This window comes from Echiichthys vipera (assembly GCF_963691815.1).
Source record: "Echiichthys vipera genome assembly, chromosome: 14".
Classification (NCBI taxonomy): Eukaryota; Metazoa; Chordata; class Actinopteri; order Perciformes; family Trachinidae; genus Echiichthys; species Echiichthys vipera.
In genome coordinates this window covers 4,336,770-4,363,901 of record NC_139839.1, presented here as the reverse complement: position 1 = coordinate 4,363,901, position 27,132 = coordinate 4,336,770, and the positions used below count along the sequence as shown (strand labels likewise).

The 27,132-nt window shown below is 48.9% G+C and overlaps 1 protein-coding gene across 3 annotated transcripts in view; it reads right to left on the bottom strand.

Annotated features, from left to right (window-relative positions):
* Nucleotides 1–27,132, bottom strand: part of klf8 (Kruppel like factor 8) — a 66,282-nt gene that overhangs the window by 11,872 nt on the left and 27,278 nt on the right. For 2 of the 3 annotated variants that reach the window (XM_083927684.1, XM_083927686.1), the window contains exons 3-5: nucleotides 8,157–8,420; nucleotides 7,819–8,053; nucleotides 1–11 (exon numbers count right to left, since the gene is read on the bottom strand). The exon at nucleotides 1–11 is cut by the window's left edge and continues 101 nt beyond it. In XM_083927684.1, the coding sequence (XP_083783810.1) occupies nucleotides 1–11; nucleotides 7,819–8,053; nucleotides 8,157–8,420 (510 nt within the window). The remainder of the gene's footprint in view (nucleotides 12–7,818; nucleotides 8,054–8,156; nucleotides 8,421–27,132) is intronic. The other variant, XM_083927685.1, reaches the window with a different exon arrangement.

Here is a 27,132-nt window from a genome sequence, read left to right as displayed (position 1 = left end):
CTTAATGCGGACTGCGTAGAGGACGGGATGGAGGGAACGGGTGGGGGGTGGGGGGGTGGAAGGAGAGAGAGAGACGACAGGATGGGGGGGGGGGGGGTGGAGGGAGAGAGGGGGGGGTGGACAGAAACAGAAGAAAACAGCAGGGGGTTAATAACGTCTTAACAGAGATGCTGAGCAACTTAGCAAGACAAAGCTTTGTTCTCCGCGTGTGTGTGTGTGTGTGCGTGCGTGCGTGCGCGTGAGTGCGTGTGTGCGTGTGTGTCAGGTGTTTAGGAGAGGTGGCTCACACACATTTTGTGGCCGTACCTCATGCGCGCCCCCTCTTTTCTCCATCTCTCTCAGAAAAACCTCTTCCTGTCTTTCTTTCTATGTCGAAAGCTGGAGGACGCCAACGTGAACAGATGTTCGTGGGAAATATTCCGCATATTCAGACGACGCTAATTAGCAATTAAGAGAAAGACAAACCTCTGGAGGCGATCGGAAGACTCTGCTGCTCCAAGTTTTTTATATACGTATGACTACGAACACATTCAGGGAGGCTTTAAGTTCAGGTCCCTGAAGATACGGAGCCGCGTGGTCACCAGGGTTACGGGACAGCAGGTCACAGCAGATGTAGATCTGAGTGTTTGAGGGTTTGGTATAAGACGCTGTGAGTTCATGACTCACATTCTCTCTCATGTCTCATAAGTTGTCGCAGCAGTTTTTGGGTCGATACCATTTGTTACAGAGATTTGCAGCCAGTGCAGAAATGATCAACAGATGCAAAACCACCACAAAAAAATGCAAAATGACTAAAAATAGATTCAAAACCATCACAAAAAGATGCAAAATGACTAAAAATAGATGCAAAACCAACACAAAAAGATGCTAAATGACTAAAAATAGATGCAAAACCAACACAAAAAGATGCTAAATGACTAAAAATAGATGCAAAACCACCACAAAAAGATGCAAAATGACTAAAAATAGATGCAAAACCAACACAAAAAGATGAAAAATGACTAAAAATAGATGCAAAACCACCACAAAAAGATGCTAAATGACTAAAAATAGATGCAAAACCACCACAAAAAGATGCTAAATGAGTAAAAATAGATGCAAAACCACCACAAAAAGATGCTAAATGACTAAAAATAGATGCAAAACCACCACAAAAAGATGCAAAATGACTAAAATTGTGAATCTCTTGGTGAAATCCCTCCGTCCTCTGAACGCTCCAGGTCTCTAGTCTGTGGTTGTAAAGTTTCATGAGAGATGGACGTAGCCACCGTGACGCCACCCGTTGGATTGCAGACTTGTCTCATCTCATCTCATCTTCAGCCTCTGATCCGCGGTCAGGTCTCAGCAGGGGACACCAAACTTCCCTTTCCCGGGCCACATTAACCAGCTCTAACTGGGGGATCCTGAGGCGTTCCCAGGCCAGTGTGGAGATCTAATCTCTCCACCTGGTCCTGGGTCTTCCCTGAGGCCTCCTCCCAGCTGGACGTGCCTGGAACACCTCCCTAGGGAGGCGCCCAGGGTTCATCCTTACCAGATGATCCTGAACCACCTCAACTGGCTCCTTTCAACGCAAAGGAGCAGCGGCTCTACTCCGAGTTCCTCACGGATGCTGAACTTCTCCCCCTCTCTCTAAGGGAGACTCCAGACCCCCTCCTGAGAAAACACATTTCACACGCTTGGACCTGGACCTGGTTCTTTGGGTCCTGACCCAGCTTTCATGACCACAGGTGAGGGTAGGAACAAAGAGGTTGCAGACTTGTACGTGACAATATGCGGACAAGAGGGCGGAGCTTCAGGCTACGATCCCGTTTCTATGGCGCTGAAGATCAACGCTAAAGAGGGAAATCCACATTTTTTACTTGTTTTCTGACGTTTTGTGGATGAAACTAATCCATGAATTGAGAAGGCGGCGTAAGGATTGTTCCAGGCGTTACTAGTGAAACAGAGTTATTATCATTCATTCATTCATTTTCAGCCTCTTGTCCCTGTCGGGGTCGTGGGGGGCTGGAGCCGATCCCAGCTGACATCGGGCGTGAGGCGGGGTCCACCCTGGACAGGACGCCAGTCTATCACAGGACACATAGAGACGAACAGAGACAGACAACCATTCACACCTACGGGTGATTTAGAGTCAACAATGAACCGAACACCTGCACGTCTTTGGACTGTGGGAGGAAACCGGAGAACCCGGAGAAAACCCACGCAGACACGGGGAGAACATGCAAACTCCACACAGAAGGGCCCCAGCTGGGATTTGAACCTGGAACCTTCTTGCTGTGAGGCGACAGTGCTAACCACTATGAATGCTCTTCATTTTTGCGCGGGATAGTTCCCGTTCGAGGGGCCGTTGTCCGGTAATCCCAGATCGCGTACGCCTCGTCGGGCTTTACCTCGTACTTCTACGGTGTCGCTTGTCGTTTACTGATTCCTGACAGTGTTTGTTGAGTCTGAAGTCAGGGACATGATCAACAGGATGATGATTAACTGTAATTATTACAGTTATTGATCAAAGGATATGACATCATCCATATTGAGTTATTTAGTTAGACGTCTTCCCAATCTGAAAACTTCCCGGGCGCTGCCGCTCGTCAGAAACCACATTAAACAAAGCGGAAAGCGAGCGGAGAAGGAACAATCTGTGCGTTCAAACCTGCGACTGTGATGGTTAATGAATGAAAACAAAAGTGCTCCCCTCCCGTTTCCTCCCCTCCCCGTCTATCTGCAGGAATGCGGCCGCCGCACTGTTCAAAGTCCAACCCGGGCGAGGAGGGGTGGGGATGGTTGGAGGGGTGACGCAAGGAATTTGGGTGGAGTGTTGGTGCGGAGAGGGTCACACACACCAAAAAGAAGTGCTCTTTGTCTCTGGAGACAATTAAGCCGCCCCCTCCACCCCTCCACCCCTCCACTGCTCCACCGCTCCACCGCTGCGGCTTTTCCTTTTTCAAAAGGCGAAACCAGCCCCTCGACCCCGGCACCCTTTCCCTCCTCATCCTCCACGTCTCACTCCCTTCCTCCGTCTACCTATCCAGCCCCCCTCTCCTCCTCCTCCTCCTCCTCCTCCTCCTCCTCCTCCTCCTCCTCCTCCTCCTCCTCCTTCTTCTTCTTCCTCCCACATGAATGTCAGCCGTCTCCTGCTTGTTTATCTAGAGGCACTTTTACAGCGAGAAACCGACCGATTAAAGGCTTCTAAACCAAAAAAGGACACAATCAGACATTTGGGCGACCAGGAGTGCGGCTCTCCCTGACGTTAGCATCTAGCTACAAGTCATTTAGTTAGCAGTGGAAAGACTTCATCCAAAAAAGGACACATGTGCGACCAAGAGTACAGCTTTCCCTGACGTTAGCATGTAGCTACAAGTTACTTAGTTAGCAGTGGAATGACTTCATCCAAAAAAGGACACATGGGCGACCAAGAGTACAGCTTTCCCTGACGTTAGCATGTAGCTACAAGTTACTTAGTTAGCAGTGGAATGACTTCATCCAAAAAAGGACACATGGGCGACCAAGAGTACAGCTTTCCCTGACGTTAGCATGTAGCTACAAGTTACTTAGTTAGCAGTGGAATGACTTCCACCAAAAAAGGACACAATCAGACATTTTCCAGCAGGAATCAGACGTGAAGTGGGGGAGAAATTAGACGAGATGTTACTGAAAGAGTATGAAGTCCTAAGGGCGGTGGAAAAAACACAGATTTGGAGTCGGTGCAAAGCAAATACAGCGAGCGAGTCAGGTCTGTCAGCCGCCCTAACGGAGAAGACTGACTGACGTGCGTGTCTGCGTAATCGTCTCCAAACGTCACCGGTTCTGCCCGTCCAGACTAAAACACACGTACGGGCTCAGCTGCGTTCACACACGGCAGCACCGGTGTAGCGTGGATGGCAGGCGCTAACGTAGCCAGGCCGGTCACCATGACAAATTTTGTTATTTTAAATGATTGTGAGAAGCGATAATATTGCCGCTGATATAATGATAATGGCATAATAATGTGAGTGCACCCTTTCAAAGATCAATAAAGGTTAATACTAGAACTCCAAGACATTTGAAATATTTAAAATTAATAAACAAAACAACCAAAAACGATAAATCAAATGAACTCTGTCTGTTTTAACACATTGGTGTTTAGTTGCTCCTGTTTTAAACAAAAGTGTCACAGCGTCTCGCTCAGGTGAAGTGGTTCACTGCGGTCGTTGGGTTTGAACCTGAAGCTCCCACACGGCAGCTGTGGCGTTCACTTTGAAACCAACTCCATCTTTGTTTTTACGCCTCCAGATCTCAACTAGCGTGTCCTCTAACAGGGCTCTCCTGCTGCACTCTGGGTAACTCCAGGGGTAAATGGACTTGTACCTATAGAGCGCCTTCCTAGTCTTCTGACTACTTAAGGCGCTTTCACAGTGTTTGTCACATTCACACTGATGACAGTGGACATCTACAGACCATCTAATCTAACCATTCACACCCATACACGACCATACACACCCATGCGCAACACAAGGAGCAATTCGGGGCTCTTGCCCAAGGACACTTCGACATGTGGACCGGAAGAGTTGGGGATCGAACGGCGGATCTCTCAGATGGAGGACGACCCACTCTTCCACAGTTGCCCAGGGGTCCCACACACACACAAACAGAGACTGTGCTGCTGCTCATTCTCCATATTCAACCTTTAAATAGTCCTGCCCCGACACATTTAAGACCTTTGAGTAACGTATTTAAGACCTACATATACCATGTTTCATGAATTTCAGACATTTTAATGATGCGCGGACACCCTGGTGGTAGTGTAGAGATAAAAATGAAGAAAGTGACACAAGAACTTGTGGTATGCAGGAGAAGAAAACATTGTGCTGGACGTCTCTGTCTTCCTCGTTTACATTCCTGAGTCGAGGGCACGCTGGGGTTTGGATAAGAGAGCAAGGTGAGCGGAGCTGCCTCTACGTACGGACTTTACTGCCGTTTGTCAAAAGGGCGGAGGCCTGTTTTGCCAGCTTGCCTGAACAAACGTAGAGCTTCTCCCTCGGTGTTTACTCATGGATTATGCCTCCTTTAACCTGTCCGTTTGACGTTGCCTAACGCGAATCGCCTCCTGATTGTGATCTCTCTCTGTATCGATCACCTTTTCACGCACTGCTTCGTCTGAGGATCGGAGAAGGGTGGAGCAGAAACTCGCCAAGTTAACAAATGACAGATTATTAGTCACTCAGCAACCCCGCGTGACTCTGCCTACTCATAAAAAGCACGACAAGAGCTCCTGGTCACATTCAGGGGACGTCTAGAGACCTCAGTTCAGCAAAGAACGTTTTGTTTTTTGCAACATTTCCATGAGTTTCCTCATTTAGGTGGGAAAACGAATCACCTGGCACATATGGAGCGCTTCCAGAGTGATACACGCACACAGACGGCAAGTCTAACGTATCACTAACACACACACACACACCGTCTCCCCCGAGACACACTCCTCTGAGAGCTAAATGACGGAGTGACAGAACCGCGCGGACAGAAGGAAAGGATGAAATGGAAGAGGATGGGAGGAGGTGTAGTAATCTAGCAACCATCTTAAATTGGCTTCCTTGTGCAAAATGTGTGCAATGCACCCTCCCAACGTCCTGTTTCAACACAAATACATTAAAGGAAGAGTGTGTGTAACACCTTCTTACAGTGGACGGGATTTGTGTCAAAAACCCGTTTGTTACCTCTTTTATTTTGAAACTCTCCTCTTGAGCCATGTCTTGTTTGACTTCCTGTCTCCGTGTGTTCATGCAGTTTATTATTTTATTGTGACTCTAATCTGTTTTATGGTTATTGAGCGTGTTTGACGTGTCAGGGTGCGTTTGTTTTCCGCGTGCTGTGTTTTTCCCTGGAAACCTCCTCACCTGCTCTAAATTGGCCTTGTTGGCGCTTCCTGTTCCCGGAGTCTCTCCTCGCCGCTCGACTCCCTGCGCCCTGCGCTCGTCTGATTAGTTTGTATTTAAGCTTTTCAGTCACGTCTTTCTTGGATCCCTGTTTGTTTTGTTGTTATGACTGTCGCTGTCTTACCACGTCTGAAATAAAGAGTCGTCTACATGTTCATTCTCAAGTCTTTTACGTTGTTTGCGATGGTTGTGACGGTGGAAAAACGTCTTTATCTCTGGTCTTTTGCATCGATATGAGTTGAATATGGAAACACTTAAGTCCTTTTTAGTAACTCAGCTTGCTCACTACGTACTACAACCAATCCCAGCAACTAAACATGTCCTACAACCAATCAAAGCACCAAAAACGTGACCTACAACCAATCACAGCAACAAAAACGTGACCTACAACCAATCACAGCAACTAAACATGACCTACGACCAATCACAGCAACTAAACATGACCTTCAACCAATCAAAGCACCAAAAACGTGACCTACGACCAATCGCATCAACTAAACATGACCTACAACCAATCACAGCAACTAAACATGACCTACAACCAATCACAGCAACTAAACATGACCTACAACCAATCACAGCAACTAAACATGACCTACAACCAATCACAGCAACTAAACATGACCTACAACCAATCACAGCAACAAAAACGTGACCTACAACCAATCACAGCAACTAAACATGACCTACAACCAATCACAGCAACAAAAACGTGACCTACAACCAATCACAGCAACTACACATGACCTACAACCAATCACAGCAACAAAAACGTGACCTACAACCAATCACAGCAACTAAACGTGACCTACAACCAATCACAGCAAGCAAACGTGACCTACGACCAATCACAGCAACTAAAACATGACCTACAACCAATCACAGCAACTAAACATGACCTACAACCAATCACAGCAACTAAACGTGACCTACAACCAATCACAGCAACTAAACATGACCTACAACCAATCACAGCAACTAAACATGACCTACAACCAATCACAGCAACTAAACGTGACCTACAACCAATCACAGCAACTAAACATGACCTACAAGCAGTCACAGCAACTAAACATGACCTACAACCAATCACAGCAACTAAACGTGACCTACAACTAATCACAGCAACTAAAACATGACCTACAACCAATCACAGCAACTAAACGTGACCTACGACCAATCACAGCAACTAAACATGACCTACAACCAATCACAGCAACTAAACGTGACCTACAACCAATCACAGCAACTAAACATGACCTACAACCAATCACAGCAACTAAACGTGACCTACAACCAATCACAGCAACTAAACGTGACCTACAACCAATCACAGCAACTAAACGTGACCTACAACCAATCACAGCAACTAAACATGACCTACAACCAATCACAGCAACTAAACATGACCTACAACCAATCACAGCAACCTAACGTGACCTACAACCAATCACAGCAACTAAAACATGACCTACAACCAATCACAGCAACTAAAACATGACCTACAACCAATCACAGCAACTAAACGTGACCTACAACCAATCACAGCAACTAAACGTGACCTACAACCAATCACAGCAACAAAAACGTGTCCTACGACCAATCACAGCAACTAAACATGACCTACAACCAATCACAGCAACTAAAACGTGACCTACGACCAATCACAGCAACTAAACATGACCTACGACCAATCACAGCAACGCAACGTGACCTACAACCAATCACAGCAACTAAACTTGACCAACAACCAATTACAGCAATAAAACGTGACCTACGACCAATCACAGCAACTAAACATGACCTACGACCAATCACAGCAACATGAGTTTGGCAGATTTGTCTGGTTTCCAGTGTTTAAACCCCTGTCGTCCATTATGGTTCTGGAAGTTTCCATTGTTCTACTCACCAGATCCTTCTGAGCGCCCGTCGCTGCCTATGAGCGGCACTGTGATGGCCGCTGTGGCGACGCTGTCAGTAGGCACGGTGGTGTAGACAACAGGCAGCGACTGCACCACCACAGGGATGGTCTGGAGCTGGCCCACCTTGCTGGGCATGCTCACCGAGGGGATCGTATGGATGACGTGGAGGATCTGCTGGCCCCCGGCGCCCTGAGTGGCCAGGATGGAGCCCGGAGAGAGGACCTGGAGGGGCGAGAAAGAGAAGGGGCAATGTGATCGCATGCTCGAGCACTCTCGCGTTAAACGGCGTTGACGTAACAACGGCGGAGTGTGAATTTGTAGTTACCATGGAGCCAATGGACTGTACAGCAGAGGGGATGGGCGTGGCCGACAGGCTGGGCTGGGTCATGATGCTGCTGGGTGCGGGGTTGACCGTGGTGCTGCTCGAGGCGGGCAGAGAAGAGGAGCGGGGTTTGTTGAGCGACAGGTCGACGGGCTCGGTCTGGTCCTCGGAGCACGGCGCGGGCGAAGACGGCTCCGTCTTGCAAACGGGCTCCGTCTTCACCTTCAGGTCTGTGGGCTGCGAGCCGTCGTCACCTACGTCCGCCTGCTGGAGGAAACGAGAGGCGTTTAGATCACAGACGGAAAGGAGATCATCACATTCAGGAGATTGACATCATGATGAAACCCCTGCAGATGGAATCAGTCAGCTGGTTTTATCACGTAGACTGCTGTAACCACTGAATGCACCAACATGGCAGCTAATAAAGGGTATTTTCGACCCTGCAAAGGCGCTCAGACGTATGGTTTACTACATAAAAACTTTATTAAAGAGGTTCTGCACACTTAAACCCGACTGTGCTGTGATGAAACGCATCAGTGCTGCTGTTAATATTGACATTTCTTACGTCATCGACTGTTTGAAATCAGCCCTAACGGAGGTAGAAGAGGCTGAGAGGGGTGGAGTTTCATTACAAGACTATTTAACATTATTATTATTAATATAATGTATTACACCGTCAACCAGTTACATAAAGAATATCAATTAAGCAGCTTAATGGAATTGTATGAATGAAATAAATGGCTTTATGACACCATTTACACATCAACCCATGCATTGTTTTCTGTATATGTAATAAAGGTTTTCATAGAGAACAACATGTACGTCGTAAATTGCATAGAAGGGATCACGGACTGTATAAAAAAAGGTCCGTTCTCTCAACTTGATCCAGTCGTCCTCGCCTACAGGAGTCTCCATCTTGCCAGACTGAATCGGCCTAATTTCTTTTAACCAAAAAAGGGCATGTAAGTGACGTTGGGGGGAGGGGCGTACGTCCATCTGGCTGACGTTTACCTCCGAGGAGAAGTGAGGGCCAGAGGCTTGTCATGGAGATATGACCTAAACACACAGACTAGAGGACACTGTAGCACAGGTTTTGGCTCCTAAAGGACGCTTTAGCACATGTTTTGGCTCCTAGAGGACGCTTTAGCACACCTAGAGGGCACTTTAACACACGTTTTTGGCTCCTAGAGGGCACTTTAACACATGTTTTGGCTCCTAGAGGACGCTTTTGCACACCTAGAGGGCACTTTAGCACACTTTTTGGCTTCTAGAGGACACTTTAACTTGAGTGTTCTTTTGTCCTTAAACAGGTTTAATGATGCTGTGTAAACGGCCTGTTTAACATGGGGCTCAATGAGAAACTGCTCTGTTATGAAACCTGCCCCTAGTGGACACTCAGAGAACTGACGCTGACGGAGCTTCCTGATTGGATCAAACAGGAAGGAAGGGGCGGGACATCACGCCAAGTACTATTTCCGGGTCAAAGCCTCGTCTGAATTGTCATTTGACTTCTTTCCTATCAATGAAAATGTGTCTCGCTGAAAAAGAAGTGATTGTCAAAGGTTCACAGGTTCGTGGGTTTGGACCTGGTCCCCTTAAAGAGGGTGTTGCGTCACAACTGAAAGGCCAGGACGTCCGTGGGTTCTGCGACTTACGGCGGTCGATGTAGCCGCCTCTTTTTGCTGCCAACGCGGACTGTTTACCTGCATGCAACCAAAGCATCCGCGGACTACAAACAGACACTAGACTGCTGTCCGCTGTTTCATAGAGATTACACTCCAACGCTGACTACATTTGCAGCAAAGTCTGCGTTTAGGAACATCCTGCTTCCTCCTGGGTCGATGCTTTCACATAACTTGCATCAGTCTTTCTCACATCACGCCCTACTTTCCTCAGCCTCCTCAGAGGAACGGAGCCTCTGCAGCCGACCAGGGCTCAGCTGCCACGGATCTACGCACAGAACAATGGCTGCTGTGTGGGACTCTGGGGTGGGGGAGAAAGTGAGAGAGAGAGAGAGAGAGAGAGAGAGAGAAGGGCCGAACGGGTATAAAGAGAGACTGGTACTGATTAGGAGAGAGTGAAAAAAAGAGGAGAAGTGAAAGAGAGACAAGGGAAATGGAGAGAGAGAGAGGGAGAGAGGGTGCAGGAGCTGGCCGACGTCCAGTTCAGCCGAGCGTAGGGCGGAGGGTGGAGACTCCACTACGCCCTTAATCGGGTCAGGCAGTTCGGCTGGAGGCCGGGCTGACGGAGGTGCAGATGTAAAGGTTGGTAGACACCATCCTGAAGTCAACTGTCAGCAGAGGTTTCAGCGCGGCAGGTCGCTCCACGTCACATCGGCGTCTTTGCCGTATCTGTGTTTCACGTCACGAACACCTGACCGCCTTTATTTTGTGTCGAGTCGTCATTGCTCTGACGCCTGATGCCGGCACGAAGGAGCGATTGTGTGAAAGTCTCCTCCCTGCGTCCAAGAACACCCTGAAATACGCTTCTAACGTGACGTTCATCATCTTTAATTTTTAATTTAACCAAAAAACAAACACACGACCTGAAGTGGTAGAGGAGAGGAGGGGTATAACAAGAGCTGTGAAGGGGAAGGGAAGGATAACACACACACACACTCACGGATAACACACACACACACACACACACACAGAACCTGCACCAAACTTGGCCGAGGTAAGGAGGAATTTCAGGAGCTCGGTAACGGGCGGATGAAAGAAGAAGAAGAGGAGGAGAGGAGATGAAGGAGGAAGCTGAGGATGAGCGAGGGCCCTGACGTGATTACGGAGAAACCAAGAGGAGACAGCAAATAGGAAGAAAATGGAAGTGTGTGAAAGAAGCGAGGGAGTGGATGAGGCAGGGGAAAAGAGAGCGAGAGAGAGAGACGGAGTGGGCGGGAAAGGCCTAGCGTTGCCATGGAAACTGGGAGCTATCAGCTGACTCCATGTTTTCCGCTCGTTTCCACACCCACCGTCAACTCCCCTCCCCTCCCTTCCCCTCCCCTCCCGGTCCGCTCGTCTTTCCATCCCTTCACCACCACCCCCACCTCTCCCTCTCCCTCTCTCTCTCTCTTTCACGACCACACCTCTTTCACCTTTCTCTCTCTCTCACACCCCCGCCTCCCCCTCCAGCATCTCTCAACCACACCCTCGTCCCTTCCCGCCTCACCCTACGCAGCTTCGTTTCCACCCACTCTCCCTCTCGTGTTCCTCCGCCGCTCTCCTCTCACATTAAACCCGCGCGGTAAAACCTCCGCGGACTCCTGCGAGCTCTGTGATCTCAAGAGACAACTTTTTGAAGTGTGCTTAGCTTTAAAAAAAGGGGAAAGAAAGGAGGTATAGCAGCTGAATACCCAGTGGTAGAAAACTGACTTGTCTAGACACTCTTAGTGCGATGATTACGCTGTAATTCTGCACTTTCATGTGGGTTTTAAGCTGCGGCGTTTTTGTGATTAGCTGCGAGACAATGCTCCTTCTCTATCCCCAATAAACCCTCACAGATCTGGGTTTGAACTAGGACACAAAGCCCTTCCCTGTCCTCCGTCTCCGCACAAAGGCAAGAAGCCGTGCCGTAAAGTGCCTCCTCACCTCGAGTCAGACAAAAGAGCCATAAAACAATCAAAGTGCGTGGATCACAACAATCTGCCGGGGCCACCTTAAAACAGTAAAGTGCCGCGGATGCATTGCTCGCTGAGCTCGACGTGTCGCAGTGGAGCTCTTCTCGGTTCAACTGCTCCGCCGTAAAATGGGTCACTCAGTCTTCGCCTCGCAATTAATTCATGTGATCTCTAACTTGAATGGGAGCCGGTAGCAGCTGTGACTGCAGTGATGAGTAAGCCGGGGCGAGAGGGAGCGAGAGAGAGAGAGAGGAGGAAGATAGACGTGTAATATGTCCAGAGGACTTTGGTCGTCTCACGTAGACGGAGGATTCCTGCTCCATCTTTAAGAGTGTTCGCACGGTTCAGCTCGTGTGAGTGCATTCATAATAAAGAGGAGCAGCGTCGATGGTCAGTGTCGAGGTATATGACACATATATATGTATATATATCCCTGTTGCATGATGGGTACAATGCAGCGAGTCGACTGGCTGTTCAATGCATGGACACGGAAAAAAGACAGGGAAAATGGCGTCCATCCATCCCTATAGAAAGCTGCTCAGCGGCGCAGTCTCCCTTAAAGATGCCGCCGTTTCTGTTTCACGTCTCCTCAGGCCGCACTCCCACTGTGCCTCCGTCCCGTGCCCCGTGCTTTAGGGTCCTTGTCCCCCCCTCCAGGCCCGTTTGTACTCACACTACCTGGGCCTCGGAGAATGCTTCTTGCTGCCTATACGTCATCACGCCGTAACACGTCACACGCATTGATGACGTCATGGCGATGCGTGGCTTTGTTTCCAGATCTTTCCGTAGACCTCAGAGTTTTTGTGCGTCTTGTCGACTGTCTTTGAATCTTTTCATCGACCAAATCTGCAGTAAACACTCCACCTCCGCATCACACCAACGTGAACCTTTCACCGCCATTGTTTGAAATGTCCGCGCATGGCCCCTCCTTCTTTTTTCTACGTCCCAACAGGCGCACAGGAAATGACCTCAGAACCGCCGTAGGCCTCGTGCTCGTACACGTGCGCACGCTCGTGCTCGTACACGTGCAAACGTGCTTTACTAAAGCCCACCTCTCCCAAACGGGCCGTGGACGGCAAGCGTGCCGCTCCTAGACGTGGTACGGTTGCACTCACACTGGTCAAAGGAACAAGACTTTAGCCGTGGAACCTGTTTGGGCGCGGCACGGAGGCACAGTGGGAGTGCTCAGATATCCTCAGATACGGTGGAAATGCAAAACAGACTTTTAGTCCCTGGCTCTCTGGTGGGAAAGAGGCCCAGATGGTGCCAGAAGGGACCGGCAGCAGACATGGTAACACGAACCCTGGCTGCACCGACACTGGCCTTCGGTGGGGAACATGATCCACACACACACACACACACACACACACACACACACACACACACACACACACACAGAAAAAACACCAGAATCCACCGAAGCCTGAAAGGCGTTCAGGCTTTTTCTGCTGTTTCTTCTGCAGGCAGAAGAGAACGGGTCCACAGGTGACAATAACAGAACTGTGGCTGCACGTGTGAAAGGTCGTGGGCCCTAAACCATCACAGAGAGAGAGGGATGAGGGACTGAGCTGTCACCTGTGATCAGCACTACTTTATACGGTCATTTTGTTTCTTTTTGTGATCAATTTACATCCTTTTTTAGTTGTTTAGTATGTATTTGTGATCTGTTTTTAGTCATTTTGCATCTTTTTGTGGTGGTTTTGCATCTATTTTTAGTCATTTAGCATCGTTTTGTGCTGGTTTTGCATCTATTTTTAGTCATTTAGCATCGTTTTGTGCTGGTTTTGCATCTATTTTTAGTCGTTTTGCATCTTTTTGTGCTGGTTTTGCATCTATTTTTAGTCATTTAGCATCTTTTTGTGGTGGTTTTGCATCTATTTTTAGTCATTTTGCATCTTTTTGTGGTGGTTTTGCATCTATTTTTAGTCATTTTGCATCTTTTTGTGGTGGTTTTGCATCTATTTTTAGTCATTTTGCATCTTTTTGTGGTGGTTTTGCATCTGTTTTTAGTCATTTTGCATCTTTTTGTGATGGTTTTGCATCTATATTTAGTCATTTTGCATCTTTTTGTGCTGGTTTGCATCCCTATAGTCATTTTTGTATCTCTTTGTGGTCATTTTGGGCTTTGTTTTTTTTTGGGCCCCTGACCTTGAGAGCCATGGGTCCAGTAGACACATTCAGTAAAGCATCTACAGTCAGGAGAGGAAACTGCAGCTTTTCTTTTTGTCATAAAGGTCAAGAAACTGTGAGTTACCTCTTTAACCCAGTGCCACTTTGCAGTGCATGGTATAGTGGACTAATAACAACTCTATGAATTCACTTCACACTGACTTTAGTCTTTTGTTTCAAAGCCTTAGTCGGCTCGTGCCTAAATATGTTTCCATGCTTTTACCCTTTTGTTGTTGTTGTTGTGCCATAACACTCAATCGAGTTGTTGTGCTTTAAATTTCCCTAATAAAAATCCAATCACGTGTCCTGGGCTCGCATGTGCACGTACTATAATATATGTGTGTGTGTGTGTGTGTGTGTGTGTGAGGAGGCGGAGTGTGAAGGCAGATACGGACAGGACGATATAATAAAGGCAGGGAGCAAAAACAACAGCTGGGGGAGATATTAACTGAGAAGCATGCAGCCCCGCCCAACACACACACACACACACACACACACACACACACACTTGCAGCTCCACCCCTTCCAGCCTGACCCACCCCAAGAAACCCCAACTGTCCCCATCCTGCAGCCTATCCCTCTCTCTCTGGTTCACCCACCTGTTAACAGGCTGATCCCAGCACAGCTCTCTGCGTCTGTTATCCACACTGGCCTCATGTTACCTTCACGGAGCCGCCCGGGTTCATTCCCTGGGTGCTTAGTGACTCCCTTAAAGGGGAATTTGGGTATTTTTCAACCTATTTCTTCATGCATTAATGTGCGAGTGACTAATGGCAACAAGTTTTTGCACATCGACAACAAACGTTCACTAAAACTGTCACTTTTTGCAGCCGACAAGCTCGGGTTGTTATCAGAAGTGTATAATGGAGCCGTCGGTTTAGCTGAATGCTAATTCAACCACGTTTTCATCCGCCCACGGGTGCAGCCGTCCGTTTCCTCCCAGGGGTCCTGCCCCTTTTCCTAAGTCAAATTCAAGCACTTTCAAGGTGCATTTTCAAGCTCACAGCAGTGGAAAACTACACATTTGTATACAGTGCATACGGTAGATTCAGTACACTGATTATTCCACTTGTTCGTCACGTTAAATTGATGTTATTGTGCTATAAACGACCCAAATGATGTCTGGTGACGACAGATTCCAGGAGAACAAAGTGTCATGTTCGTAAAGCCTTCCAGGTGAAACCCAGGCTAAAACACCGTAAACAGGCCTTAATATGGAGCGTAAAGACAGCAGGGAGGCTTCGCATGATCATTTAAACGAGTTTGGTGAGGACGGGAACAATCTTATTTTAATTCGCAAACTTTTCCCGCCAGCTTTAAAAAAGAAAATCTGCATCTCAGTCACATCCACAGCAAACATGAAACAGCACAAATTGAACTGAAGCACCCGGAAATTTAAGATCTGTGCGAGCAAATAACAACATCCAGAGACAGTCAGGACCGATCCTCCACCCAAATAAGTGTATATATATATAAGTAAGTCAAAAGTAGCGGCTTCACTGTCGTCTCCCAGCCACAGCTGGATGACCTGACGCCTTTGAGGGCGCACTCCCACTGTCGATCCGTACCGTTCCCGTGCACGTTTCACAGCTAAAGTCTGGTTCCTTTGACCAGTGTGAGTGCAACCGTACCGCGTCTAGGAGCAGCACGCTTGCCGTCCACGGCCCGTTTGGGAGAGGTGGGCTTTAGTAAAGCACGTTTGCACATGTACGAGCACGAGCGTGCGCACGTGTACGAGCACGAGGCCTACGGCGGTTCTGAGGTCATTTCCTGTGCGCCTTTTGGGACGTAGAAAAAAGAAGGAGGGACCATGCGCGGACATTTCAAACAATGGCGGTGAAAGGTTCACGTTGGTGTGATGCGGAGGTGGAGTGTTTACTGCAGATTTGGTCGATGAAAAGATTCAAAAACAGTCGACAAGACACACAAAAACTCCGAGGTCTACGGAAAGATCTGGAAACAAAGCCACGCATCGCCATGACGTCATCAATGCGTGTGACGTGTTACGGCGTGATGACGTATAGGCAGCAAGAAGCATTCTCCGAGGCCCAGGTAGTGTGAGTACAAACGGGCCTGGAGAGGGGAAGAAGGACCCTAAAGCACGGGGCACGGGACGGAGGCACAGTGGGAGGGCGCCCTGAGTGAAGTGGAAATCCCAACTTTCATAAACTTCATTGAGGGGCTGCATCCTTCTGAAAAGGTCGTCAGTTAAAAGTTAAAACAACTCAAATATCACCACCTCTCCTCAATTTAAGCCTAAAAAGCAACAACGTCCGTCGTGGCGTAACGCCCTTCCAGAGTACGACGTATTTCCAGACCTCAGCGCCACCGTGCTGCGTTCCCTGAACAGATCTGAGTCATTTCCGATCGATAACATAGAAGAAAGAAGAGATCGCAAACGGTTCGCAGGTTTGACGTAGTTTTTGATTGACAGAGGGATTGTAAGCCAATGATTGACAGGTACCACCCCCCCCCCCCCCTCCTTAAATGTCTCCGGTCCGCCGCAGAGATAACAATCTGGGAAGGGCCACTCTTGCAGGAAGTGCCAACAATGACATCATGGTCCTGCACCAGCAGAGGGGGCTGCATCAGTCCAATGACTGCACTGCATTCGTCTGCCCCCCCCCCCCCCCCCCCCCAAAGAATCCCTCTCTTTCTCTGCATCCCAAAATTGTGAATGTGCTGTCCTTTGAATGGATTCAATGCTCAATCACACACACACACACACACACACACACACACACACACACACACACACACACACACAACCTCTCATGCTAGCAAAGCGCTCCTGGCAAAAGCACAGCAAACAGGCCTCCAACCTCTCATGTCTAATGCTCTCTCTCTCTCTCTCTCTCTCTCTCTCTCTCTCTCTCTCTCTCTCTCTCTCTCTCACACACACACTGACACACACACACACACACTAGTAGAGTAATAGTGTGTACATGTGTGTGACTGTGTGTGTGTACATGGCCTGTCTTTGTGCATGAGTGCTTCTGTTTGCTGGAGGACAACTGACTTGTTTATGTGCATACATCACTGACACACACATATATACACACACACACACACACACACAATCTCACACACACACACACACGCACAGAGGGCCTCATTGTGTGTGTTTGTTTGTGTGTATTGGTGTGTATATATATGAGAAAGAGAGAGAGAGAGATTACAGGGCCATTCACTGTGCTTTGCTGGCAGGTATTCAGTGTGTGTGATGTGTGTGTGTGTGTGTGTGTGTGTGTGTGTGTGTGTGTGTGTGTGTGTGTGTGTGTGTGTGTGTGTGTGTGTGTGTGTGTGTGTGTGTGTGTGTGTGTGTGTGTGTGTGTGCATCTTCGCCTTTGGCTGAAGTGAGAGAGGGAAAGCGAGGAGGGGGGGCCAGGGAGAAAGCAAAGAGGTAGAGATTCTGAAAGAGAGAGAGAGAGAGAGAGAGAGAGAGAGAGAGAGAGGCTGGTTTTGGAAAGGTGGAGGAGGAAGAGGAGGAGTGAGGAAGGAGGGAGGGGTCAGGCTACACAGTCTTTTCGGCAACTCCCGCCAGAGGCCGCGGTTGCCATGGTGACGGGGCGAGCGGAAGCAGAGCCTCCCTCGACATATCCTATTAGGGCGAGAGAGAGAGAGAGCGAGAGAGAGAGCGAGCGAGGGAGAAGAAAGAGGGAGAGTTAAAGTGTGAGAGTTTGAAAGAGAAAGTAGAAGAAGAATGATGCCGGGGTGTGTGTGTGTGTGTGTGTGTGTGTGTGTGTGTGTGTGCGTGTGTGCGTGTGTGCGTGTGTGTGCTGTGTGTGTGTGTGTGTGAGATACTGAGTAAAGAGAGGAGGTTTGGGGGAGATGCTCGTTAATATGCGTTGGACGCTTTGACGTAAACGACGTAAACACACAGGGCGTCGAAAAACCCGATTACGTTCAGTTTACGGCAATAACCAAGTTTCTCAATCGCCATGGAAACACCGTTTATCGTGTATCCGAGTCATATCAGGTCACGAAGGAGCCAAAACGTGTGCTAAAGTGTCCTCTAGGAGCATAAACGTGTGCTAAAGTGTCCTCTAGGAACCAAAACGTGTGCTAAAGTGTCCTCTAGGAGCCAAAACGAGAGCTAAAGTGCCCTCTAGGAGCCAAACATGTGCCAAAGTGTCCTCTATGTGCCAAAACATGTGTTAAAGTGTTCTCTAGGAGTCAAAACGTGTGCTAAAGTGTCCTCTAGGAGCCTAAACATGTGCTAAAGCGTCCTCTAGGAGCATAAAAGTGTGCTAAAGTGTCCTCTAGGAACCTAAACGTGTGCTAAAGCGTCCTATAGGAACCAAAATGTGTGCTAAAGTGCCCTCTAGGAGTCAAAATCTGTGCTAAAGTGTCCTCTAGGAGCCAAAACGTGTGCTAAAGTCTACTCTAGGAGCCAAAACATGTGCTAAAGTGTCCTCTAGGAGCTAAAACGTGTGCTAAAGTGCCCTCTAGGAGCTAAAACTCGGCTAAAGTGCCCTCTAGGAGCTAAAACGTGTGTTAAAGTGCCCTCTAGGAGCATAAACGTGTGTTAAAGTGTCCTCTAGGAGCATAAACGTGTGCTAAAGTGTCCTCTAGGAGCCAAAACGTGTGCTAAAGTGTCCCCTAGGAGCCTAAACGTGTGCTAAAGTGTCCTCTAGGAGCTAAAACGTGTGTTAAAGTGCCCTCTAGGAGCATAAACGTGTGCTAAAGTCTACTCTAGGAGCCAAAACATGTGTTAACGTGTCCTCTAGTCTGTGTTTTTAGGTCATATCTCCATGACAACACTGAGGGGGAGGGGCTAGTTTTTATTTTATTGGAGGTTAAAGTTTATGAATAATTAGGGGCGTGGCCTCTTGAGTGACAGCTAGCCTCTGGCCCTCACTTCTCCTCGGAGGTAAACGTCAGCCAGATGGACGTACGCCCCTCCCCCCAGCGTCACATACATGCCTTTTTTTGGTCAGAGGAACAGAAGGCGGAGTCAAAGACAAGATGGAGACTCCTGTAAGCGAGGACGATTGGATCAAGTTGAGAGAACGGACCCAGACCTCGAAGCTACGTTTGTTTTTGTACAGTCTGTGATTTTTAACTCACTATTTGACAGAAAGGAACTTAACAGTCAGTTAAACAGATGGAAATGTTACGGATTAGACCTTTAAATGGGACGTGAGGTGTTTAAGTGTCCGCAGGCTCCCAGAGGAGCGAATACCAGGAGGAACCTGCTTCCTGGAGACTTTATCTTTGGACAGGAAACTCCACTCCCCTCTGTTCCAGGCTGCCACAGAGGTGTGGTCAACACACACACACACACACACACACACACACACACACGCACACACACACACACACACACACACACACACACACACACACACACACACACACACACACACACACCCTCTGCTTAATGATCCCTTACGCAATACTGCTCCACCCAGCCCCCACCCTTCTTCACTAACCCAAACCACACCATGCCACAACACACACACACACACACACACACACACACACACACACACACACACACACACACACACACACACACACACACACACACACACATAAACAGACCAGACCCTCCCCCATCTCCCTGAGACCCCTCACAGCCTCATGAGAACCCTGCGACATAATTCAGCTTTTTTCCTCTGAAGTGTTTTTTAAAGGACTTTGTTTTCCGTCCGCAGGTGTTCTGGTTCTGCCCGCGACTCTCCGACTTTATCACTTCGCTCCTGTTCTGCAAAATAAACGATCAAACGAGTCGATGAAGAGAAGGAATCAACAGCGTACGCATCTGTTTGGGGCCTGTTTCTGCTTTTTAGAGGCACTGTTGCCGTTCTACGTGTCCTGACACACGTCCCTGGCACCATTCAGACACAAAATGGTGCCTCAGAAGCATGCAAGTGTTTTATATTATATATATATTTAAGGGCGCCCTCCCACTGTGCCTCCGTCACAGGTTAGGGCGCCCTCCCACTGTTCATCCGTCCCGTGGCCCGTGCTTTAGGGTCCTTGTCCCCCCCTCCAGGCCCGTTTGTACTCACACTACCTGGGCCTCGGAGAATGCTTCTTGCTGCCTATACGTCATCACGCCGTAACACGTCACACGCATTGATGACGTCATGGCGATGCGTGGCTTTGTTTCCAGATCTTTCCGTAGACCTCGGAGTTTTTGTGCGTCTTGTCGACTGTTTTTGAATCTTTTCATCGACCAAATCTGCAGTAAACACTCCACCTCCGCATCACACCAACGTGAACCTTTCACCGCCATTGTTTGAAATGTCCGCGCATGGTCCCTCCTTCTTTTTTCTACGTCCCAACAGGCGCACAGGAAATGACCTCAGAACCGCCGTAGGCCTCGTGCTCGTACACGTGCGCACGCTCGTGCTCGTACATGTGCAAACGTGCTTTACTAAAGCCCACCTCTCCCAAACGGGCCGTGGACGGCGAGCTGGCCGCAGTTATGTGCGGAGCGGGTGCACTCACACTGGTCAAACGCAATAGGCTTTACCCGCAAAACCTGTTTTGGCGCGGTGCGGAGGGACGGTGTGAGTGCGCCCTCAGTGAGGAATCATCGGACAGTTAATTGGAGAAAGACATAAACTCCAAACTCCCAAAAACTGTGCATTTGAGTGTCAATTTCTAATCCTTAGACGACGACACTAGAAAAGTCAACACGCATTTGTGTATTTAATCTAATTGACTCTCGGTGTGATTGGGAGTCGTCTGCGTGATTGTTACTTTGCCGTATGACACATCAAACAGGTATCCGCATTTGAACGGCCGCCAAGTGACACCAACGCTTCACCTGTTTTATAACAAAAACACACAAAGCTCGCATTGTTTGATGAACTCAAACACAAATCAGGTCGAGCCAGAGGCGACGTGCCAACGCCGACGTCGCCTTTGTAACCTTTGTGTCGGCTACGGTCATGGAAAAGCTGCGTTGTACCTTTGGCGCAGAGTGGGAGGGTAAGGGCGCACTCACACTGTTCCTCCGTACTGTGCCCAAACACGTTCCACGGCTACAGTCTGATTCCTTTGACCAGTGTGAGTGCAACCGTACCACGTCTAGGAGCAGCACGTGTACGAGCACGAGCGTGCGGACGTGTACGAGCACGAGGCCTACGGCGGTTCTGAGGTCATTTCCTGTGCTCCTGTTGGGACGTAGAGAAAAGAAGGAGGGACCATGCGCGGACATTTCAAACAATGGCGGTGAAAGGTTCACGTTGGTGTGATGCGGAGGTGGAGTGTTTACTGCAGATTTGGTCGATGAAAAGATTCAAAAACAGTCGACAAGACGCACAAAAACTCCGAGGTCTACGGAAAGATCTGGAAACAAAGCCACGCATCGCCATGACGTCATCAATGCGTGTGACGTGTTACGGCGTGATGACGTATAGGCAGCAAGAAGCATTCTCCGAGGCCCAGGTAGTGTGAGTACAAACGGGCCTGGAGGGGGGGACAAGGACCCTAAAGCACGGGGCACGGGACGGAGGAACAGTGGGAGGGCGCCCCTGAGAGCCAACTTTGGTCTGTTTCCTTGGTCTGAGAGGTGTCAGAGAAAACAGCTGAGCAGCAGATTCATCAGTGTTAACGACAGATGCATCGACCTTTCTTAGTTGATAACATCTCTCCACTCTACAAGAGCCTCTTAGATCCGTTAGCTTCGTTAGCGACAGCAGCTAACATCAGTTTTTGCTCCCTGCTGCTGGGAAAACACGACGATCAAAGAAAGCAACACAGAGGAGGACAAACTGGATCCGTCTGCACTCTTTCCTCATGCGTCTCGTCGCTGCCAAACTGTTTCGTCTCCCCCCCCGACAGCTTCCTCTCGTCTTACCTCACCCATCCTCTCTGACAACACCCTTCCCTCCTCGCTCAGCGTGCCGTCTGGGCTTTACGGCCGCTGTAGCGTGCCGACGGGCCTCACCTCGTGATTAGCGCTCACGCCCTGTATTCTACACCCTCGGCTGTCTCTGATTATAACGTGGACCTACCTAACAACGCAGCACTGAAGCCACGCGATGCTGCAACAAGCCAGGGCCACACGCAAACACTTCCCACAGTCGTTTTATTGCTTTTTATTATATTGAATCAGCATCAGCAGAAAGTCTAGCCGCCGATTAACACCGTGTCCGTCATCACACTGAAAAACAGCAACGAGGCGGCAGGAAGACACCCTCTTAAATATATTTATGTATTGATTTATTTTAAGTTTATTCGTCTCCATCGGAAACTCTGAGCCGCACGCTGTCGATGTTTTTGGTTAGAACTCTATAAAAATGTCTGTTTAAAGGTAAAAGTTGAACGCCTTTTTAGGGCGCCCTCCCACTGTGCCTCCGTCCCGTGCCCCGTGCTTTAGGGTCCTTGTCCCCCCCTCCAGGCCCGTTTGTACTCACACTACCTGGGCCTCGGAGAATGATTCATGCTGCCTATACGTCATCACGCCGTAACACGTCACACGCATTGATGACGTCATGGCGATGCGTGGCTTTGTTTCCAGATCTTTCAGTAGACCTCGGAGTTTTTGTGCGTCTCGTCGACTGTTTTTGAATCTTTTCATCGACCAAATCTGCAGTAAACACTCCACCTCCACATCACACCAACGTGAACCTTTCGCCGCCATTGTTTGAAATGTCCGCGCATGGTCCCTCCTTCTTTTTTCTACGTCCCAACAGGCGCACAGGAAATGACCTCAGAACCGCCGTAGGCCTCGTGCTCGTACACGTGCGCATGCTCGTGCTCGTACATGTGTAAACGTGCTTTACTAAAGCCCACCTCTCCCAAACGGGCCGTGGACGGCAAGCGTGCCGCTCCTAGACGTGGTACGGTTGCACTCACACTGGTCAAAGGAACCAGACTTTACCTGTGAAACCTGTTTTGGCACGGTACGGAAGGACAGTGTGAGTGCGCCCTAAATTGAATATCGTTTTAACTTTACAAACACAGTAGGCGACCATGAGGCAGACCGGGGAGACATGCATCAAGACGTATATTTGTAAAAACATGATGTGGAAGACGAAGAGAAGTTCACACCAAATACTTTTAAACCTCATGACAGATTGAGCTGAAACAGAAGAAGTCTGAGTCTGACTTTCTCGGCGACCGTTCATCCGATCGATCACGTTTGGCGTGTTTGTGCCGTGTCGAGTGCACGCTCTCGCTATTCGCTTGTCCTTACTGACGCTTTCCCCGAGAGTCACTCAGGATCTAAACACAGGAACGCTTGAAACGCACGCCGGCATCGCACCACGAGAGCACACAAGTGTCTGTTCGTGAAGTGTGTTTCATGACTTTTTCCAGCCGCCGTCGGCTCCCTCGCTCTTATCGAGTCGTCTTTATGTATCTTTATGTATCCAGAGAGCCGCCTCACTTCACCTTCAGACGCTTCGTTCATTCGTTCACTGCTGCTGGAGACCCTGAGTGACGGGGGGCTCGATGCTTTGCTCAAAGACTCTCCAGCACCAGACGACCGTTCATCCGATCAACTTCACGTTCGCCGTGTTTGTGACGCTGAGGAAGCGCGGTGTCGAGTGCGCGCTCTTGAGATCTACAGGACAAATGCATGACTAATGCGTGTTACGTACGCGCTGTGTAGCGTGGTGAGCAACAGTCTTTCTGCACCTTTCCCAAAGTCAAATTAAAGCACTTGAAGGTGTATTTTCAAGCGTCTCCAGCCCCCGACAGCCGTGGTTAACGACACAATTCATACAGTTCAAGCAGTACACTGATTATAACACTTTTTCATCACGTTAAATTAGATGTTATTATGCTATAAACGATCAAAATGATGTTGTTTTTGGGTCAGAAAGTGTCCTGGGGTGACGTTTGTGAGGATTTACCAAATGTTGCTCAGGAGCAAAGGAAACAAAGAGTCGTCTGTGGAGTTCTGGATGAGCCGGAGGCCGAAACCGGCTCGTTTTGAACCATTTAGCGAGTTCTTTAAATTCCAAAAGGTATAATAATAATAATAATAATAATCCGCTATTAAAACGCAGACAAAGGAGTTCAAATCTCAAAACAAAAGTCTGGAACCTCCCGTCATTGTCAAAGTGATCGGCAGGTTTCTTTATTCAGGACGAACCTGATTCTTTTTAGGGTTTTTATTAATAATTATTAACGCAGCAGGAAAACAAGCCGAGAACAACAAAAACAACAACAACATGCGGATGTTTCATTATTCTAGATACACTTTAAAATGATTTATAGATGTATAAGAGTGCACTCCCACTGTGCCTCCGTCCCGCGCCCCGTGCTTTAGGGTCCTTGTCCCCCCCTCCAGGCCCGTTTGTACTCACACTACCTGGGCCTCGGAGAATGCTTCTTGCTGCCTATACGTCATCACGCCGTAACACGTCACACGCATTGATGACGTCATGGCGATGCGTGGCTTTGTTTCCAGATCTTTCCGTAGACCTCGGAGTTTTTGTGCGTCTTGTCGACTGTTTTTGAATCTTTTCATCGACCAAATCTGCAGTAAACACTCCACCTCCGCATCACACCAACGTGAACCTTTCGCCGCCATTGTTTGAAATGTCCGCGCATGGTCCCTCCTTCTTTTTTCTATGTCCCAACAGGCGCACAGGAAATGACCTCAGAACCGCCGTAGGCCTCGTGCTCGTGCGCACGCTCGTGCTCGTACACGTGCAAACGTGCTCTACAAAAGCCCACCTCTCTCAGACGGGCTGTGGACGACCAGCTGGCCGCAGTTATGCGTGCAGCGGTTGCACTCACACTGGTCAAACGCACTAGGCTTGACCCGAAAACCTGTTTTGGCGTGGTGTGGAAGGACAGTGTGAGTGCGCCCTAAGGTGCACTTCCAGAGCATCAGAGTCCAAAATGAAGCCGCAAATGCTTCAAATTTCACTGCAAAATGTCGAAAACATCGTCTAAACAGAGTGAAACTAACCGACAGAGACGTCACGTAAACACACAGTGTGTAGGAGCCGGGCTAAGACAGTGAGTTTATGCAGCGGTGGGAACTTTATGTGCTTTGAAGTTACTTTTCCTCCCCTCTGTCTCCCGTCCGCTCCTGATTTAAAGGCCCGGGCCGCACGCTCTGTCAGGTTTATTTACACGACTGAAAGCCCCCGAGACTGTTACAGCGTGACAGAGATCATAAAAAAGAGGAGTCGACTGAGAGATGCGTTCACCGTAAATCATAAGAAGAAATAGCTTAATTTATTAGCAGGCGCTCGCGATCACACTTTGATCCTGGGGAATAAAACCGTCTGAGAATTAAAGGGGGGCGTGCGGGGCGACCCACCCCTGCAGGAGCTTCTCCTCCAGAGCATTGTGCTCTTGTCAGGTGGCTTTGGGCGCTGCCGTGACCTCTGACCTTCCTCGCTATTCGCTTGTTCTGACTGACGCTTTCCCCGAGAGTCACTCAGGATTTAAACACAGAAATGCTTGAAATGCACGACGGCGTCGCACCGCGAGAGCACACAAGTGTCTCTTTGTACTAGCTGTCTGACTTTCTCGACGACCGTTCATCCGATCGACTTCACGTTTGCCGTGTTTGTGCCGTGTCGAGTGCGCGCTCTCGCTATTCCCTTGTTCCGACTGACGCTTTCCCCGAGAGTCACTCAGGATCTAAACACAGGAAGGGTTAACGCTTGAAATGCACGACGGCATCGCACGGCGAGAGCACACAAGTGTCTCTTCGTAAGGTGTGTTTTATGACTTTATGACCATCTGCTCTGCTCTGCGTTGGTTTGATGCGGAGGTGGAGTGTTTACTGCAGATTTGGTCGATGAAAAGATTCAAAAACAGTCGACAAGACGCACAAAAACTCAGAGGTCTACGGAAAGATCTGGAAACAAAGCCACGCATCGCCATGACGTCATCAATGCGTGTGACGTGTTACGGCGTGATGACGTATAGGCAGCAAGAAGCATTCTCCGAGGCCCAGGTAGTGTGAGTACAAACGGGCCTGGAGGGAGGGACAAGGACCCTAAAGCACGGGGCACGGGACGGAGGCACAGTGGGAGGGCACCATTAAGACCAACATCCTCACGACACGACAGGAAGTCTGTCGAGTTGATATCACTCGCATGTGAAGTCCGTTCTCCCAAAGTCACAGGTCGAGGCATCATTTCAGCGTCCAGGAGCTGCCATGTTTTTGATATTTCAGTGCTGTCAAATCAGCATCTATTAAAAGACGGAGCTTCTCGTGTGTGTGTGTTTTTTAAGAAGAGCGCATTTGCACCATTTGGAAATCTAAAGGATTTAGTCTCTGGATGAAGAGCTAATGCCATAACTCATATTCTACCAGCGTGTTTAAGCATCTCTGAGAGCCGCGGAGAGGTGGCTGTCAATATCTAATCCCACAACAATGTGTCGTTATCGGGCGCTTAATCTGCAGATACTTCAAAAATCCCGCGGCTGTGTTTTAATAAAGCCCAACTTTCCAGGAGTTTATCATCAACACTGGGGTCAGGGTGCTCCGTCGGGCTGCGGTGCACACGCCACAGAGCTGTAAAACCCTTTCTCACAGTATTAAAAACTTCTGTGGAGAGTTCAGGCATCTGCTAAGCCTCCAAATGCAGTAATCTGTTACTCAGACTGGACTTCCTGTGTTGCGTAATGGCTGTGAAATCATGACTCAATACAAAGTACAATGCCTGAAGATCAAGAAACTGGGAAATGACTGTTTGGTTTCTGTAGTTTGGTCCATCATCCCAAGTGTGAGGTCCCTGATTCCACATGGAAGTTTAAACCCTAGTTGAGAGTAAAAGTTTGACTTTCCAAATACGTTGAGCAGCACTGGAGGTTTGTTTACAGCCCGTCTTATGGTCTGACGCTCCCGGTTTCTCGAGTTTAGTTTCATCTTTAGTGCGTCCGCACCGTGCCCCGTGCTTAAGGGTCCTTGTCCCCCCCTCCAGGCCCGTTTGTCCTCACACTACCTGGGCCTCGCTGATGCCTATACGTATATATCACACCAACGTGAACCTTTCACCGCCATTGTTTTAAATGTCCGCGCGTGGTCCCTCCTTCTTTTCTCTACGTCCCAACAGGCGCACAGGAAATGACCTCAGAACAGCCGTAGGCCTCGTGCTCGTACACGTGCGCACGCTCGTGCTTGTACACGTGCGCATGCTCGTGCTCGTACACGTGCAAACGTGCTTTACTAAAGCCCACCTCTCCAAAACGGGCCGTGGCCGGCAAGCGTGCCGCTCCTAGACGTGGTACGGTTGCACTCACACTGGTCAAAGGAAC